Source organism: Melitaea cinxia, chromosome 13 (genome assembly GCF_905220565.1).
Source record: "Melitaea cinxia chromosome 13, ilMelCinx1.1, whole genome shotgun sequence".
Classification (NCBI taxonomy): domain Eukaryota; kingdom Metazoa; phylum Arthropoda; class Insecta; order Lepidoptera; family Nymphalidae; genus Melitaea; species Melitaea cinxia.
This window is the reverse complement of record NC_059406.1, coordinates 5,708,232-5,729,250: the sequence shown is the minus strand read 5'-3', so window position 1 is coordinate 5,729,250 and position 21,019 is coordinate 5,708,232. Positions and strand designations below refer to the sequence as shown.

General features: G+C 35.7%; 1 protein-coding gene across 1 annotated transcript; it reads right to left on the bottom strand.

Moving 5' to 3' along the window:
• Nucleotides 1-427: 427 nt before the first annotated feature.
• Nucleotides 428-20,931, bottom strand: LOC123659276. The gene is made up of 2 exons (XM_045594524.1): nt 20,496-20,931; nt 428-672 (listed from the first exon to the last, which is right to left on the bottom strand). Exons 1-2 carry the CDS (start codon nt 20,929-20,931, stop codon nt 428-430), a joined length of 681 nt encoding a protein of 226 aa, XP_045450480.1.
• Nucleotides 20,932-21,019: the final 88 nt, after the last annotated feature.

Here is a 21,019-nt window from a genome sequence, read left to right as displayed (position 1 = left end):
ATATGTATTTGCTGGCTCGTAAAATAAATATTAATATAATTCTATAACCACGGACTAGGCAAAATTTACTATATTCTTGGCTATAAATAATCAGCTGTGAGACGAATAGATATAGTGCCCTGTATATATTAATGTATTTATTAAGCTAAATATTGTTTAAACGCTTATTGGAACGTTTAATCACTTGCGTTTGCGTCTATTTGCCACTACGTATAGTAATATAAACTTGATTATGTTTAATCTTTTATGAAATTGTGTTTAATGGAATGTTTAATTTCAAAATACCTTGCATGTAATTTATTAAAGTGCTCAAGGAAATAGCCAAGAAACTTAAGGAGGATCAAGAACAGACTAGCACATTCGAGAACTGAAATCACCATCCACACAAATCAAAGAGGATTTAACTAGGAAATAGATAGGAACGGGCTCACTTGATGAAGGCAGAGCTAGCTAGGTTGTACACTTTAGGTGCTGCTGACTGCGTCGTTGGCCCGGCGCCAGTTGGCGCGACCTGGAGCTGCTCCGGAGTGTGGTGGACTGGCTGCACGATGTAGGCCCCTAGGCGCAGCTGATTGCCTTGGTGTTCGCCCAGGAATCTAGGCGCTGCGCAGAGGATCCGTGGCGTGTCCACTTCTAGTCTCTCAGAGCGATGATAGTTCGTGATGCAGACTTCTGATCCGATTAAATTGCTGCAGGTCCTGTCACGGTCGCCACTTTGTTCCGGCAACGTGCGTATAATTGATTATGGGTAGTATTTAAAACGACACGTTGATTACCAGTACAATTTATTATAATTTTAAGCAATAACTTTGCGGTCACAAAAATGGTATGATGTTAAAAAATGGCTTCTAAGCTAAGGTCCAAACCTGCGACGTATAGCGTTCGACCAATCGAGATTGCCCGCGATTGGCCGGGACCGATATGTCGCGATATAGGAGGGATCCTATTGGTCGAACCCCACACATCGCAAATTTAGACCTTATTACAAATAGATATAAGTAAAACGGAGCGGAGCGAACAGTAATATATAAAATTAAAACCATCTTTTATTTTTCTTATCAATTTAAATTATGGTTCGAGAAGCTAAATTACCAGTACTAATAATTAAAAGTTAATCCACAATTTAGTCAAAAAACTGGTAATTTAATGATACAACGGTACACACTGATCATTGTAACTTGATAAAGCTTGCACGGATCAAATTAAAGATTTCCCTCTGGTTGATTACGCTCAATGGAAATTAGTTGACTATTTATACATATAGAGCAAGGATATATATGGTGCTGGTATTCATACAATGTTTAATATGTTAGTACCCTTTGCAAGCTAGCGGATAATCGAATGAATTAACGGCGCCATACGAAAGTCGTTTGGCCTTAAATTCCTGAACAATTTGAATCTTGTAAATTTTTAATCCATGACCATTTCTTAACATATCCCATAAAGTGGACTGGATTTGTGCCCAGTGGCTGAAAACAGCGACGAATTGATTCATTTGGATTTTTTTCAATGCTTTCCTGTACAGCGGCTACAGCTTCAGTGCGCACTGTTTGGCGTCTCACGGGATGTATATTATCATTAAGAGTAAGCGATCCATTGTTATTCGAATTAGCCGCATTTAAGGATGATTATGTACACTATAAAATGGACGAAACGCGCGTAAAACTATTATTTATATTGTAATCTTATCATTATAAATTGTATGAAAATACGACTGAGTTTTGGAAATAATTTAAAGATAATCTGAATAACTCGAAAAACAAAGAGACGTTACGTTTAGTATTTTATAACAGTGATGGATGTACAAGACATTTATAGCCATCCAATAAAGTTATAATGTTTAAACCATAAATTTATAAATAATAAGAGTCCTTTGCCTGTGGAGGAAAATAGAATGTGACATTGTCAGTTTATTTTCACATAATTTCAGAATTATTGTAATAGCCAGAATTATTTCTAATCCGACTGTGGGTTTTAGAGCTGGTTATACGAGTACATTAAAGGACTTCACTGTTATAGGGACAAAACCCTGGTTTGAAGGATTAAACTTAGAATAATCTACAGTAATGAGTGAAGCTGGTACACTTTATTAACCAAAATTCGTATAAAAAGGATGAGAAGGTGAGGAAATGATTCCACACTGGAGAAACGAGTCAATAGAATGAGTGAAAATCTACAAGGATGTTTTAAAAGTTGAAAAAAAAGTTGATAATTTCATTCTTAGTTCTGTCTAACCTACACATTGATCTCCGGACCCTAAAGTTAGTAAATCATTGTTTATTAGCTGTGCCAGCGCCTTCTTCCACGTGGAATTAAAAAAAAATGTTCAGTTCGCAGTTACAAAATAAAAATTTATAATAAAAGTAGCCTAAGTTACTCCTTATTACATCAGCTATCTGCCTGCTACTTCATAACTTTTGACTGAGTGGACCGATTTCAACAAAAATTTTTTAATTGAAAGGTGATGTGTGTCATTTTGTCCCATTCAAATTTATTTGACATCTAATAACTACTTTTCGAGTTATATCTAATAATGCGTTCTTGACTATTTTTTCGTCGACCTACGTTGTTTTATACCGCATAACTTTTTACTGAGTGTACCGATTTTGATAATTTATAATTTAATCGAAAGCTAATGTTTATCATGTGGTTACATTTAAATTTCATCAAGATCTGATTACAACTTTTGGAGTAATCTTTGATAATGCGTATTTACTTGACTATTTTTCGTCTACCTACGTTGTATTACTTGTCGATGTAATTGAAGTCGGATTTTTGTTTCGTTTGCGAGCAAATACAATTATGTGACGTGTGAGTCACTAGTAAATTTTTATTTTTTTAAAGTTAGTAGATAAATAAGCGAAAAATGTTACTTATTCTCACATTGTTTATTTTTATTGGTGTTGACAAAAAGAATACAAATAAATTATTTTTAATAGTGACTTATTATCGCAAAAAAGTTTCCATCAGTCATAATATGTTTCAGGATTTTTATTATTTAAATTAATAAAAAGCTCATTTTTACACGTTTATATTTGAACTGAAATAAAAGGAAATGATAATTATATGTTTTAACCGATGGCAGTTGCTTAAATTAAAATTGTAACAATTTTCACTGTGATAAGATTGTAAAATAATTTTTTATTGAAAAAAAGTATGATTAAATGATTAAAGAATGAAAGTAAATAGCTATCGATGTTCATCTATCAATTTGATTGGCGTTAACGTGTAATTACTTATAATTAATATGATAATGATACGCCCACAGCGAAGGCGGGTCTGTGCCTATTGAATAAATCATAAAAGACGTAAATACTATATGTATTTATGATAATTGGTACAAGAAATTATACTTCATCAAAGTTTTTGAAACTTATCAAAGTGGTTTAATTAAATATGTAATTAATCCAATCTCTTCAAAGATATTGTGGTGAGCTAAATTTATTTACTTGATACCTTGGAAGTTTTGTGTGTAGACATTTTACTAAATTGAGACAACAATTTCTTATCTAATCTTTCGTATGACATAAACTATAAGTAATACATTACAAATAATAATGTTAAGGTAATTCATGGAATAACCAATTATTAAAAAAAAATTATATCATCATTTCATCCTATTGCAGTCCACTGCTGGACATAGGCCTCCACAAGTTCGCGCCAAAAATGGCGCGAATTCATGTGTGTTGCCCATAGTCACTACGCTGGGCAGGCGGGTTGGTGACCGCAGGGCTGACTTTGTCGCACCTAAGACGCTGCTGCCCATCTTCGGCTTGTGTATTTCAAAGCGAGCAGTTGGATGGTTATCCCGCCATCGGTCGGCCCTTTAAGTTCCAAGGTGGTAGTGGAACTGTGTTATCCCTTAGTCGCCTCTTACGACACCCACGGAAAGAGAGGGGGTGGCTATATTTTTTTTATAATATTTATAATTTTTTCCTTTAATTCTTTTTTCTAAAAACTTTTAATAGATAAATAGTAATATTAACATTGTCTTATAATTATGGTGGTAAACATCCATACGGCCCGTTTAATTGTAAGCGGACACTGTTGGTCAAGAGCCCCCTAAACACAAGAACCGTCCCGAGTCCTTGTCGACCTTAGCGTCCTGTCAACACAGCGGATCTCCAGAAGCTCATCATGAGAACACGACACTATGTGAGAGTAATATTATTTGTATGTGATCTTCTGTAAAGTGCCTGCAGTCTTGTTGTCTGCTGTGCCTTACGTCAATTAAAGATGAATAATTTTTTTAATTGAGGTCGATGTAGCACTTTTTACTGCTTTTTATACCTATTAAAGTAATAAGTAAATTATTTATGAATAAAGTCACTCATTAAGCTACGGCCTCAAATTGACCCGTAGACTAACTTAGCAAAATAAACAAGGAAGCCCATAAATAGAATATAACATTAACTATTCAAATAACATTTTATGTTTGGTTTTCGTAGACGGAACAAGAATTGCTTTTCTTAACTTCGGAATCAAATTACTTTATAATTAAGTAAATATATTCTTATTGCATAAAAATAGTCCGTTTTTTATTACAAATAAAAAATTCAAGTAATGTTTTGTTTCGAATATTTCTTAGAAAACTTACGATACATTTTAGTTTGTTTTCATTTTTTTGTCAGTAGGTACAACCATATTTATTAATTTTGTAATTAGCCTGGATTGATATCAAAATAATTTTTACCTGGCTATACTAATACACTGGAGTCGGTAAAAGCGCTGGCTTAATTAGTATTCTACAGAAAAAGCACTTGAATATATAAAAAGTATTTACGTAAATTTAACCCTTGAATTTTATTGAATAGAATGATTTCTATTCGTTTAACTTTTCATGAATAAAAATTATTTTTGCAAGGAATGAAGTTATGATACGTTAATCGTAATAATTCTCACGTTTTTTTAAAAATATTTTTAACACATTGGGCAAATTATTTATTTACCATTAAACATACAAATAGTTTTTTGCTATAAGTATAAAAAGAAATAGAAGCGTTTGTCCAGGCGACGAGGTTTGTAGAGTGATTCAAAAATACAAAAGATGATAATACATAATAAATAAATAAGATGTAATGCATTTTTAGTAAGTACTTTGTTGCAAAGTAATTTTACGTTTTTCTTTTTCTATTGAAAAATGAAAGTAAAACAATATATGAAATAACGAGTGACATAACCAACAAATACCAAGAAAATAGTATCCAATTTATAGTTTATTTTAAAAATATGTCGATGTCTGAAAATCCTTTGTTCCACAAGGAATAAATAGAAATCTGCTAAATACGGGAAATGTTGTCAGTTCCGCGGGGAAATTGCGCTCGAAAGATATCTACGAATAAATGTGAATAAATAGGGCTTGCGAGATTAAAAGCGTGCTCGTTGATATATTGCAGCCGTTACTGCGTTCTTTGGATTCAAACTCGGTTCACGGGCATAAGACTGTCACATTTTTATATGATGCTGCTTCAAATAACCATCTCCGTTCACTGTGTCGATGTTATTAACAGAAAAATGATGCATATATGTATTGACAAAAAATATTTTAAAGCAAGATGTTTTTTATTTGAAAGCGTTAGAGGTCAATATGTACATGAAAGATATATGAGAAAAATATTATTGTAACCTTTATCAGCGCATATAGCACCCAAAACACTTATTGCCAGAATTTTTGTCTGTTTGTCTGTGCGTTTGTCCTTGTATATCACGCAAAAAAGGCGCACCAAGACGTCGAGTTGCGGAAAAGAGCCCGTAAACAACAACAACTGTGCGTTTGTGAACGCTAATTTGAGAAACGGCTTATTCGATTTAGATGTGGTTTTCACTAATATATTGTGGTATAGCTTCACTTAACATTTAGTCTTTGTTTCATGTCAATCGGCTTATAAATAAAAAAGTTATGTTAATTTAAAGAATCACGTTGAACACGTAAATAACCAAACGACGATGCAATAAACCAAAAGACCATGCGGACAAAGTCGCAGGCACAGTTAGTCTAAATATCTATATAACTAAATCTATTAATTTAGGAAATATTGACAAAATTTCATACAACATAAGTAGATGTGAGTTAATTTTAAAGATTTCATTATTATATTAAAAAAAAAATATTTAAAAACTGTAACCCCACTACGACAAAAAAATGCCAACTAAAAAGTCATTAATAAAGATTTTAGTGTCATTCTCTCAATTACGAATTACAGCAATCCAAAAATAATATTATTCAGGTTAGTTTAAATAAGTAGAGGTAGCTATATTTAAAAAAAAAAAAAAAAAAACTTTCGCTAATTGAATATTATTTTGTAGGTAGAAATGAGATTGAGAGAAAAAATATGGACTGGAGAGGGTAAGATGTAATTAGAGACAAGACAAATGTGGAATGAGTAGTGAAAGATTATTTCTGTTAAAAAGGAAAAAAATATTGTTGTATAGGAATTATCTTTCCAAATAAAAAACTCAAGTCAAACTCAAGTATTCATATTTACACCATCATTATACATTTTTTCGTTTATAATATGACTTGTTTGCAAATCTGTTAAAATGCAACTCACGTGTTTTTGGGCACCTACCGCAAGAAAATTTTAAACAACGTTTCCGTTTTACTATTATGGTTAAAATTTGTATAATGAGTGTCGAATAAAATATAACTTTTTTCCATGCTCATTATAAAGTGCCTACACGAGCTTAAGTTTCGTAATAAATAATGATTTCGCTTCAGCCTGTAATATCCCACTACTGGGCATAGGCCTCTTTCCCCATGTAGGGGATGGATCAGAGCTTAATCCACCACGTTGCTCCAATGCGGGTTGGCGGATAGATTCCCTACTATGAGTAACGATCGCTATCAGGCGTAGATGATAACAAGCGGGACCGACGGCTTAACGTGCTCTCCGAGGCACGGCGGGGAGATCCACAAAGACTGCACATACACCCAGACCACGGCAAACACCTGTGCCGGCAGGCACCTATGACCGTTGCGCCAACGCGGCGTCAATAATGATTGCGGCGTGAAATAATGATTTCAATAATGCTATAATATTTTTTACAGTAAAATATTTCGTTTCCTATTAATGTTGAAACTTCAAATTCTTACACTTATCCAACTTAGGTATTAAATATCGGAAACGGATAATTTACCCGATAAACGAAAAATTTGTAGCAATAAAGTTTTTCTTAGTAACTTTAAGTACAACATTCAGATATTATATTTTTTATTTTATTTTTGTAAGAAGCTCAAGTAAAGAACAATTTTAAAATAACAAAAGTTATTATGTAGATATCGTAAAGAACAGCGTTTTAAATATTAAATACAAAACTAGAGAAAGCCTGCTACAATAATTTTGTAAAGTTTTCGCATCAGTGCTCTCACAATAAAGTCATTAAAAGTGTTGTTGTCACTTGAGTTTATTATTTTTTGTTTGAGATATTTGTGGTGATGCTAATAAGAGACTGGATAAATTCTGTCATTTTCAAATAATTATATATACAAATAATACACGGATAAATAAAAATATGTAACTACATTTGGAGCGCGAATCAAATTTACAACACCGAGAATAGAAAGCAGGATCACCGATCAATCTGCGATGACGGGCTATTTAATAAAATATATCTTTAACGATTTTTAAATATAAACATAAATACAGAGGATCAGCGAATCAAAAGGAAAATGATAGATAATCAAAATTTAACCATTTTATTTTACTAGCAGTTGCTAATTTCAAGTCAATTACTCAATAACTAAAGACAAAATTCAACTTCATATATACGCTGATAATTTAATTATACTGAAATATTTCATAAGAGACCAAGTTATAACTAAATATTATCATAGATAAAGTACGATAAATTTCTGAAGATTTAATATATTTAAATTTTCTGAATTTTCTGTGAAAGCAGGATTTTGAAGTCATGTTTATCGGAAGTGTTAATAAAATAACAGAAATAGATCAAGATAAAATCAGAAATAGCAACGATTAAATTTAATAATATTATTATTTAAATAATGTATTTTTTAACACCATTAATCAAAACAATGAACTTATTACACGTTATGTATATTCGATATAATTTTAAATTCTGTATAAACATTTATATTGTTTCATATATTGTTAATTAATGATTGTAATTAAAATTAATTTGTGTAAACGGAAATTAACTGACTGGTTACAGAAATTGAACTATGATGACACGGAAGCGATTCTTACTGCCCTTACTTAGAGTACTTCTAACATACTAGCACCCACGCCCACACAACACACACACACACACACACACACACACACACACACACACACACACACACACTACCTAACCCATATCATACCACGAATAACATAAAATATACTAACCTTAGATATACAAAGTAACTATCTCATATAATATTGTTTACAACAAAATTGTTAATGCCCGTATGATGGATGATAATTGAAATGTACTTTTTTAAGGGGTGGAGACCTGGTGTCCTGAAACACAGGCCTCGAGCCTATCTTAGGCACCAGTCTCCCACAATATTAGTGCTCATGTTATTATGCACCTATCTAATGTCCTGTAGCAATATTGTGGTGAGAAAATAAATAAATCTTATTATTATTATTAATTCTCGACCATTTATGCTAACGAAACAAGTGAATTTATTTTTTAAGAGTTGTTTATCAAAGCATTTATGTTAGTTGTAACATGCGCTTGTTTCTTTGAACACATACATAAGCCCTGGAATAGTTAAGTGACAGTACAAAGGTAGGATATACCAGTAACTGACACTTGTACACACGTAACAGACACTTATACGCTGAATTAAATGCTCGCTTTAAACACGTAGCTTCATTACATATAATATTTGTTTTAAATAATTCACATCCATTCTTAGCAAGAAAAAAGGTAGCGTAAACGTAATTATAAACGTGAAACGAATAATATGTAGCTATTATTATATACAGTAACTTTCTTACTGAGGAAAATAAATAAATTGTTCTAATTTATCGTCTCAGTGTATGACATTCCAGCAGAAAGCATTTACTTGTTATCATATTAACAGATTTTTTAAAAAAAAAAGGCCTTTGAAAGTATTGTAAGGGATAAAAATATTAGACAAATCCAACAGATGTAGCTAAAAACCAACAATGCGGTCACACGAATTAATCGGCCAAGGAAAAAGATAGGCTGCATGCTGGGCGACCTAAATGAGTCCTCCCGATTGGTTTGTCTCGTTATGATTTTTGACAAGGCGAGACTTAGGTTTAATCATCATCATCATTTCAGCCTATTGCAGTCAACTGTTGGACATAGGCCTCCACAAGTTCGCGCCAAAATGGCGTGAACTCATTGTGTTGCCCATAGTCACCACGCTGGGCAGGCGGGTTGGTGACCGCAAAGCTGGCTTTGTGGCACCGAAGACGCTGCTACCCGTCTTCGGCCCGGCTTCAGCTGTTGGATGGCTATCCCGCCATTGGTCGGCTTTATAACTTCCAAGGTGTAGTGAAACTGTGTTATCCCTTAGTCACCTCTTACGATATCCACGGGAAGAGAGGGGGTGACTTTATTCTTTACTACCGTAGTATATCTTTATATATATTACATTACATTTATGACATACTAGCTGACCCCGCAAACGTTGTTTTGCCATATATGTTACTAACCCCTCTTAATCCGCCCCCCCTTAACTTAGCTGTATAAAAAATAGATGTTGGCCGATTCTCCGACCTACTCGATATGCACAAAATTTTTTTATAAAAATCAACTCAGCCGTTTTGAAGGAGTATTGTAACTAACATTGTGACACGAGAATTTTATATATAAGATTTTTCGTTGAATTTTTTGTACAATTACAGTAAAATATAGCCTATGTCACTCTTGAATAGTATAGCTTTAACAACGACTTCGACAACAAACAAACAAAGTTAGAAACTTTACCTCTTTATAATATTAATATAGATTTACTAGCTGTACCCGCGGCTTCGCCCGCGTTTAAATCAGTTCGTCACAAAGTTTTCCCGGTAAACTTCCTATGAAATTCTTATCAAAATCGGCTTAGCCGTTCCGTAAACCTTCCTCTTGAAACCCTCTCTCCATTGGTGAAACCGCATGAAAATCCGTTCAGTAGGTTTTGAGGGAATCGATCACATACGCTTTTGGGGACTTTGTTTTATAATACACTAACTGTTGCTCGTGACTACGTCCGGGTAGTTATGAAGATATGCATTACTATTAAGATGTTTAACGCAATTTTTTTTTTTATTTCAGTAACTTAAAATGCTTATCAAACTGAGTAACTTTTTAAAAGGCACAATTTAGTATAATTTAATAGTTAATTTTATAAAACCTCTCTATACACCACATTTTTAATTTTCATACAAACTATCAACCCCAATTAAACCTCCTTAGCGGTCAAATATCGTAAAATCCGTTCTTAGCGGACGTCTGCTAATTATAATCTACCTCCCTGCCAAATTTTATCTTTGTCCAACCTGGATGGATAGACCATCCAGCGGTTTTTGAGTTCTCGTGATGAGTGAGTTAGTGACCTTTCCCTTTTATATTTCTAGATTACGATGCATTATTTGGACACCTCCTCACCATCTATAGATCACACATTTTAAATTTCAAGTCTCTTACTTCAAAAACATAGGACTTTCATATAAACTTCCAACCCCCGTTTTATCCGCTTAGGGGTCGAGTTTCGTAGAATCCGTTCTTAGCAGATATCTACGCCCTACCTACCTGCCAAATTTCAAGTTTGTAGCTATTATAGTTTCAAAGATTTTGTGATGAGTGAGTCCACCTACCTAACCTCGTTTTAACCCCAAAAGGGTGTTGATTTATAAAGATATATTATTTGGACACCTTCTCACCATCTATAGAGCATACATTTTAAACTTCAAGTCTCTTACTTCAAAAATATAGGACTTTCATACAAACTTCCAACCCCCGTTTTATCCCCCTAGGGGTCGAGTTTCGTAAAATCCGTTCTTAGCGAATGTCTTATAAGGATCCTACCTGCCAAATTTCAAGTTTGTAGCTGTTATAGTTTCGGAGATTTCGTGATGAGGAAGTCAACCTACCACCCCCGCTTTAACCTCAAAAGGAGTTGATTTCTAAAGATACATTATTTGTACACCTTGTCACCATCTAAAGAGCGAACATTTTAAATTTCAAGTCTCTTACTTCAAAAACATAGGACTTTCATACAAACTTCCGACCCCCGTTTTATCCCCTTAGGGGTCGATTTTCGTAAAATCAGTTCTTAGCGGATGTCCACGTCCTATAAGGAACCTACCTGCTAAATTACAACTTTGTAGCTGTTATAGTTTCGGAGGTTTCGTGATGAGTGAGTCAACCTACCATCCCCCATTTTAACCCCAAAAGGGTGTTGCTTTCTAAAGATACATTATTTGAACACTTTCTCACCATCTAAAGACCGAACATTTTAAATTTCAAGTCTCTTACTTCAAAAACACAGGACTTTCATACAAACTTTCAACCCCCGTTTTACCCCTTTAGGGGTCGAATTTCATAAAACCCGTTCTTAGCAAATGTTTACGCCCTATAAGGAGCCTATCTGTCAAATTTCATGTTTGTAAGCATTATAGTTTCGGAGATTTCGTGATTAGTGAGTCAACGTAACATCCCCCGTTTTAACCCTGAAAGGGAGTTGATTTCTAAAGATACATTATTTGAACACCTTGTTACCATCTATAGAGCATACATTTTAAATTTCAAGTCTCTTACGTCAATAGCATGGGACTCTCATACAAACTTCCAACTCCCATTTTACCCCCTTAGGGGTTGAGTTTCGTAAAATCCGTTCTTAGCGGATGTCTACTTCCTATAAAAAGCCTACCTGCCAAATTTCAAGTTTGTAAGTGTTATAGTGTTGGAGATTTCGTGATGAGTGACCTTTCGCGTTTATATATATTATAGATAGATAGATTATAGATAAGAAACAAAATTATGTTCAATTATTATATTTTTATACAATATCCATACGTCGAAGTATCTGTGTCTGTATACTGTTACACACATATTATAAAAACAAGATAAGATGTTTTTAATCAAATCATAAAGTAATTTGCTGAGAACGATTATCCTACTTAATAACACATTCTGAATTTAAGCATAAGAAACTGTAAATGCCTACGCTATGCCGAGAGATCATCAATCTTCATTAAAGCTTAACGTACTCGATTCTTCGATTTACTTATTATAAGCATTAAAGCGGTTTTGATGTTAAATAGTATAACGACATTTTGCAAATATTTATAGGCCATATAGATGTTTGTCGTCGTCTGGACTTTTGTACTGGTGTAACGTGTGTGTTTTCGGACCTCCGACATAGGAGAAACATTTTGTGGTAAGAAAGATTCAGTCATAATTTCTTCTTACGAAAAAATTCATCCTATAATTCAATATACGTTAAATTTTCGTAATAGTAACAAAACATTCTAATCACAACCTTATCACGAACGTTAGTAAGTAAAATAAGACGCAAATAAAAAACTATAACAAAAAGTTTTTATTTCAACAAATGTTCTTGGAATCATTAAGAATGAACTCACTTTAGATTTAAAACATCTTCAGCTTATTCTTAGAAACTACGTCGGGAGCGCTAACGATGTTGAAGTAGTAATGTTATAAAAACTGTTCAAGCGATCTATTCTTGATTTCCCATTAAAATGGTAGATATTTTAAGAAAAAAAAATTATAGTATTTAGATAAGTAATAGTAAAAGAACAAGACACACTAACACCCGTGTCTACTACATTGACGATGGTGACGACACATTCGACAGGTTCATTAGCCAAGCGGTGGGTGCACAACCTAACAAGAACTAAGAAAAAGCACGACGTGTCGCTGGCAAGGGCTTTGCTCAAAATGCTAAGGGCAGGCGTGGGGTTCAGATCTATGAAAAAGTGACACAAGTGAACGTACATATTCGTAGAAAGCACACTAACCTGTAGCAAAGGCAATAAATAATATGTGAAAATAGATAAATTAATTATATAAATGTAAATGAGGAAGTATGTAATGTAATGTAAGAGTGTGTGTGTCTGTGTGCATGTATGGGTGCGAGTGTATGTATACATAAAATAAATAAAAAAATCCATCAGCGTCGGATCACGTCCTAGCTTTACTAGGCGTTACTAGTTACAGGACTGTCGATTTGTAGTTAAGAGGAAAGGGTACCGAAGAGACTTTTCAAAAATAGGTATTTGAATAAAATGTTTCTGTCGCGCTGCATGCCGCTACCGCGCCCCGCACCATCTCCGCTCCGTTTTTTCTACGTGTGACTGTCGCGTTCTTAGTGTGCGTGCGCCGGCTATTCAGCTATTAATTGTTGACGATATTTGAGTATTCGCATCTTTCGTTTCTTATTGACTACGAGTACATTTAGCGCATAGTGCTATTTTTCTGAATTTGGCTTGTTTTATTGAATTTGTTCTGCATCGTATTGCTGTGATTCGGCTTTACTATTATTGGATTTCGTAAACTACTTATTATTATGTTTTATTATTTTGACTTGGATACTCTTTGTGACTTGATACATTACTATATTTTTGTGGGTAATTATCGAAATACTTAGGTACTTTATTTATGAATTAGGTATGTAATTACACGGTTGAGGTGTGTGTAAGAATGGGTATTGAGATACATACATAATTATAGTGTATACATGTAGTATATAGTATAAGTGTAAGAATAATATATATATTATGTAATGTAGTACATACATAGTATAAAACGTTTGTCTTAGTACCTATATAATTTGTAATGTCTCATGTTTGTCGCAGTTATTAATACATGGGTATAGGTTATATATATTAATTAACATATAATTGCGGCGATATAACAATGGTTAAAAATAATATTATAAATAAAAAAAAAAACAAGAAAAGCCGCCTGCGTGAAGAACAACTATTAGAAAGTCAATTGAAAAAGCTGGAACAAGATAAAAATTCAATAATTACACAAAGATAGCTAAATAAATTACACCAATTTCAAACATTATGTACTGTACACTTATAAAAATCATGAAGGCGACTTTTTCAATTATTATTTTATTTATGTTTTTTTAGTTAGGCAAATTACGTAATCGATTGAATTTTTTTAAAGAGTGGTTGATTAACATGACATAACATAACAATACACTTTATTGAACACCAACAGAAAATAATAATACGTATCAGATTGATTTTTAACCGACTTCCAAAAAAGGAGGAGGTTCTTAATTCGACTGTATTTTTCTTTTTTTTTTGTATATATGTTACTTCAGAACTTTAGACTGGGTGGACCGAGTTCGACTTGTACGCAAAGGAAAAAAAGCCGACTTCAATTACATCGACATGTAATACAACAAAAGATTACTCAAAAATTTGTTATCAGATCTCGATGAAATTGAAATATGACTACACGATAAACATCAGCTTTCGATTAAATTAAAAACCATCAAAATCGGTACACCTAGTAAAAAGTTATGCGGTATAATACAACGTAGGTCGACGAAAATAGTCAAGTAAAAACGTATTATTTATATTACTCGAAAAGTTGTTGTTAGATCTCAAATAAACTCAAGTGAGACCAAATGACACACACCACCTTTCGATTAAAAAAAATTTTGTAGAAATCGGTCCACTCAGTCAAAATTTCTGAAGTAACATACATAAAAAATACAGTTAAATTGAGAGCTTCCTCCTTTTTTGGAAGTGGGTTAAAAATAGAAACCGATTTTACACGTCTATAGAATTCCTAAGTCGACAAGCTTGAACAGTGAAAGATTTAGTATAAACGAAAGAGGAGTGAGAGGGAAATTCAAGAAGTAAGCTTTCCTCAGAACGAAAACTGCGTTCATTGGAATCACTAAGAAACTTAAATCGTCGTTTTAGATAAGCAGGTACAACAGGATTAAAAAGAATAGAGTAAAGTAAGTTGAGAATATACGTATTCCTGAAGTAGGGAATTGGGTGCCACTCAGGGCGTAACTATTGCCGTATCAGCCGTATCAATGATACGGGGCCCCCTATTTACAGGGCCCCTAAGGTGTGTAAGCAAAAATTAGTAAAATGCTATCCACAATGTCACTTAATCTTGTGCTTCCTGGAAAAAAGAATAAAAAAACTGTCATACATACCTATAGAGTTTTAACTTCAGAAATGACTGAAGTCTGAAAAGCAGTCCCCTTTTATCCGAGTCAAGCGTGCGCCCAATTGTTGATAACATTCTGTATCGTTTATTTCGGGATTCAGTTAATCATTATGAACAATGAATTAATCTTTTTTATATAAGAATGGGGCACACAAGCAGACGAAGCCATCTGATTTATAACGGCTACCGTCGCCCATGGCCTTTAGAGAAAAGATGTAGACACTAGACGCTTTAAAACCCCCAAATTTTAGCAAGATCATTCCACACTTTGAATGTACGCGGAAACATTGCGCACGAAGCTCGCACATTGGTTGCAAACCACTGGTGGATACAATTAGCACCACTAGACTTCTTGACATCGAAATAATGCAGAACACGACAAACGACACTGCCCATAGTGCACATTACGCATCGCGTGTTCGCACCGTGGAATGCTCGGTGGTGCTTTTCCCTCATCGTCAAGAGTTGAATTCGACGCAAAAAGAGTGCAAAGAATTTCGCTTACTTTTTCGCATAATATGCCAGAGAGCCTTCAGGTTCGCGCAATGATGGAAGTGTAGACTAAAAAAAGTTACCTTCGACAGCTTTTGTAAGAAACAAAAGGCATGGGTTCCATTTGGAAAGCCCAATAGTCTCTCGCCAATTCTGCTGTGTTTGAACTTTGCCCTAGCGATTTACTACCTGTAAGACCTGGAGGCAGCGTTGAATCTCTTCTTCAGGTTATGCGCCTGTGAATCCCCCATATAGATGCGGAAGATTCATAGGAATTCACTAATAGTATTGGCCTCACAGGCTGAAGCGAACGATCCCCCGCATCTATTGCTGCAGGTCAAGGCTAATAACTCTCCAGCTTGGAACTACAAGCTCTTTAAATTAGCTTAAAATCCGAAATTCAAAACATTCATTCCATTAAAGAACTCATGGAATTATTACTGATAAAATTCAATAGCCTTGCATCCAATATTCCGGAGGTATTAACTTGATGTTTTTCAAAACTAAAACTGATAAAAAATTACCTAAGGATTTCGATGGAACAGGAACAGCTACAGCAGACTACACTCACTATTGTCTATTCTAGGAGGAAGTTATAACTTATAATCAATAAACATTTATTTTAATTCAATGCAAGCATTTTTTGTGAGAAATCTTTACCCATCATTTGCCTGCCCCCCCCCCCACTAATTTTGATACAGGGTCCCAAGGTTCCCAGGGTTCCAAGGAATGCCACGCTAGTGGGGTGGGGCCACTTGAGTTTTTTACGCAATTCAGAAATATGATTCTATTTGCGAAGTCCAAATACGAATCGCATAGGTACATAGATTCGACCAAATTTAATAATCTGCTCCTCAGTAATGTCAAGAAAACAACTAAGCAATTTTTTACCGATGAAAAAAACAGAGGAGGTTCTAAAGTCGCTACGTATCTATATTTATTTATGTTTGACCATGCATAGCTTTTTACAAAGTATTCCGAAATTGATAAAAAAATATATTGGAAAGAGTAAACCCCGAAGTTGTTTTTCGCCTAGGAGGCGAGGAAGAAGCGCGGCTCGCAGCTTGCTTGGCATAGGCATGGGAAAGAGCAGTCCTAATTTTTTAAACTTTCTTATTGTATTTTTTATTAGTATTACGGTAATAATAATCATAATATACTTTTTTGAAATCCTTGTATTGAGCCCTTTTGGTACCAAAAACAAACAACACAGTTATTTACCATAATTATCATTGTTATTTCTTAGCGAAACCCTTCGTTAGCCCAGGTTTGCACAGTGTTACAATAAAAACCGCATATACAAATACGGTTTTATTGTAGTTATGAAAAGAGAAATTATTTAATTTTGTTAATACGAATTTTAGAAAATATCGACTAAAAATAACATCACTAGTGTATCGATATAATTGTCGACTATGAGGCATCACTTCGCTGGCGTATATACGTATTGCTTTGACCCTTCCCTCCCCCAGACCTATCCCCCAAAAAGCAAGAAAGGGACAACTGCAGCTCAGACCGTTTTAGGTATATAATTTTTGACCAAAACAGTGTTTCGTAGTCGACTGTTTTCTCCTCAAAACATGGCAATTTTTTAAAAATTTTTTTTTTAGAAAATAAAAGAAGACTTCGGCTATGCCCCTATGTTTTCATTTTTTTGAAAATATGCATATATTTTTTTTAATGAGTGTCTGAAAATGTACAAAAAATTATGCAATATTTCGAGTTTTTGAAGTCTCCTAATTCCTATGATAATAAGAATATGAAAAAAATCAAAACATAGGGGCATGGTCATGGCAGCAAAGAGTTCTATGTCACAAAAATATTTGATCTAGTGTCATTATCCAGGGAGAAAACAGTCGACTACGTTTGTATGGAGACAGACCCGGTACCCTTTCCTCTTAATAAATCGCCCGTGGTAATATAATGCATGATGTTCAACAAAAGGACTGGTCATTTAGAGCCCATGGATTTTTATAAAAAAAAAATTAGTAAAACAACGAAGATACATAATTATTTTATAGAGGTAAGATAGTAAAGCAAGAATGTGATATGTTTACAAGTCTTCATTCATTACAAAACTAATAACTAATATAATTTCAGGGTAGAAATGATTTGAGTTTATACATTAGTTCAGTTAAATTGTGTTTTTTCTAGGAAAGTTTTGGGATAGTTCAGATTTATTTCAGTCTATGTGTTTTTTAGGGTGCTGAATCTGAATCTCAGATTTGTGGACAAAATATTGTGACACAACATTGAAAAAAATTGCAAAAAAGCAAAAAAAAAAACCTTTTTTTTCGGTTTTATACCGAAAACTCGAAACCTATTAAATTTAAGTAAATGGTTTGTTGACAGAAATTAAATTTCTTAAATGCGAGTTGAAAATTGGCAATTTACAGCGGTCTTTGCAAAACTCACTTTTTACATTCCAAAACTTTATTTTTTATTAAATTGTTGGTTTTTGATAAATCTCTCCCAGGTTACTGCAGAAGTAATGAAAAGAAAATAATTGTGTTTGCTCGCAAACGAAAAGACAAAAAAAAATTAACAAACGCACTAGTCGTCACTACGATTTTCGAGGGTTTCCCTGGATTTCTTTGAGATTCCATCATCAGATCCTGGTTTCCTTATTATGGTACCACACTTGGGATATCTCTTTTCCAAAAAAAAAAAAGAATTATCAAAATCGGTTCATAAACGACGAAGTTATCCCCGAACATACATATATAATATATGTATATATACGGTCGAATTAACTAACCTCCTCCTTTTTTTAAGGCGGTTAAAACAGGATCGAAGTTATTATAATTCAGTATCAAAAAAGGTAGGACTCTAACAAAATAAAACTTAAAATATCGTTATTTATGATCATATCTTAATAATATTATTACAAATTATAATATGCAAAAATTATACGAGCCGTTGCGTTTTAGAGGATCTGGCTGAGGTTCTTCGGTGGCGATGGTCCCGGTTATGTTGTTATCGTTTCCCACTAGCGACCCTTTAGAGTACAAATTGATTGAATTACATGTACAAGTACTGACAGTATAGAATTATAGTAACAGATGCCCTAAGCTTTTCCTTTGTTGTTGGCGTTATAACTTACTCTTACTAATTTATTATAATACTGTCATACTCATTTATAATTATAGTTACATGTACCTCAAAACGATGACTAAAGAAGTGGTATTTTTTTTATTTATCTATTTGTAATAATAAAACGTTTATTTCACACAAGGTCCACATAATCCAACACAACAGTACACAAAACAATTAGCGAAGGAAACGCAAGAAATTGAATCAAAATACTTACATACAATTATAATTTATTAAATAATATATATATTTTTTTATAAATTAAATAAGTTATATACAAACAATATAAATTACAACGATCAGTATAATAATACCACATAAACTCATTCGAGTTTTACCGGATATCAGTGTCGTCGACATAATGAGTAGGTACACATTCGGCTTAATGCTAAGGTACATTATTCCACTATCATTACCAAGGCATATTAGTAAGGTACATTATTGAGTTGAATGCTAAGAATAGCACGAGAGAAATACAAGAGTACAAGATAGCAATTATAAATTTGTTTACTTAACTCTATTAAAATGCTATTTCAGAGTATTAATTGTAAATAATACAAATATGTTGTCAAGCCGTAATGTTCGTGTATTGAATCATAATTTAATAAAAAAAAATATTTTTTTAAACATACCTATTTTGTTTTAAAATGATTTAAAGCTATTTATTTTAAATACAAAACTAAGTCAAAAATAGGTAAGTTATTATGTTTTGTGTTATTTATTCATGCACTGTGCATTTTATGCATAAAAATTTGCACAAGAACTACGCGGCTGATATATTACTACAGTCTAGCCTTTTTTTTTTTTTTTTTTTTTTTTTTTTTTTTTTTTTTTTTTTTTTTTTTTTTTTACGCTGGAAAATGCATTTACGCACCCCCGTCGCCCGAAGGCGACGGAAGTCTGAGACTCCCGGCGGGGAGTGCAATGCCGGACTACTCAGTAAAAACCAGCGGTGCCCTCGTCGTCCTGGTGGGGCGCCACGGGACCACTTAAAGTATTCGCCATGACGCCCCGGACGGTGGGCCTGCCTGCGGGTGCAGGGCAGGCCGCCTCCGATTGTAGAGCGCTCCCGGGCACCGAGAGCGCTCCCTCATCGCCGCAGGGAGAAGAGGGGCACGCGGAGCGCCCCCGCGCCGAGCCCGATGCAGAGGACGGAGGATCGCGCCGCCACGCCCCCCCCCCCCCGCACCACACCCGCCGCGGAAGCACCCCGCGCGCCCCCCTCCCACCCGCGACTTGCGGGAAGGAGAGGGGCGCGCGGAGCGCCCCCGCGCCAAGCACGATGCGGAGGGAGGGGGAGCGACCCAGCGACGCCTCCCCCCCCGCAACCGCGCCCGCCACGAGGCCGCCCCGCGCGCCCCCCTCCCCCCCGCGACTTGCGAGGAGGAGAGGGGCGCCGGCTGCGCCCCCGCGTCAAGCACGATGCGGAGGGTGGAGGAGCGCGTAGCGACGCCTCCTCCGTCCCGCCGGTCGCCTCCTTCGTAGCGCGTCGGCGTGAGCGTCGGCTTCGCGCTCACGCTCCGCAGCCTCCTTCAGCGAAATAACTTCTTCGCAGAAGGAGGCCACGGCCGACCAGGACCTCGCGCTGCCGAGCATGGAGCGGACCACGCTCGACAGCGCGAGGTCTCCGCCGATGACCGCCACGAGGGCCCTCCGCTGAGGGTCCCAGGCGGCGCACTCTTCTAGCGTGTGGCGCGCCGTGTCAATCGGAGCACCACACTCGTGACAGGCAGGGGTGGCTTCCCTCCTCGCGATCTGGTGCAGGTACTTACCAAAGCAACCATGCCCGGTAAGCACCTGCGTCAGGCGGAAGGTCAGCACCCCGTGCCGCCTTTGGACCCAGCGACTTAAATGTGGACGTATCGCGTCCACCGTCACCGTGCCCGCCGCCGGAGACCCCAGGCTCTCCTCCCACTTGATCATCAGGGCCCTCTGAGCTTGAGCCCTGATGTCCATCGCTCGGTCCGTACTACGGACCTGCCCTTCTCCAGCTCTGAGGCTCGACTTTGCCGCGTACACTCTCGCGAGCATCTCCGCCTGGAGTTCCCAGGGCGGATCGCCCGCGAGGAGCGTGGCCGCCGTCCACGACACCGTACGGTATCCCCGTATCGCTCTCACCGCTATGGCCCTCTGGGGTCTCCGCAGGAGGGCCTTGTTGTCGCGAGACGCGAGAGCGTCGGCGAACACGGGGGCACCGTACAGTGCCATGTACTACAGTCTAGCCTAGCTCTAAAGACAAGTATATTTTAGGGAGTAACGATTTGAATCAGGCAATAGTAATTAAAGGCTCTTTCAC

Bases quoted from the DNA above. Each gene is read 5' to 3' on its own strand.
- LOC123659276 (XM_045594524.1), bottom strand. From the start codon at position 20,931: ATGGCACTGTACGGTGCCCCCGTGTTCGCCGACGCTCTCGCGTCTCGC. The intron at 673-20,495 runs GTAAGTACCTGC...TAATCGGATCAG, and splicing joins TACCGGGCATGGTTGCTTTG to AAGTCTGCATCACGAACTAT.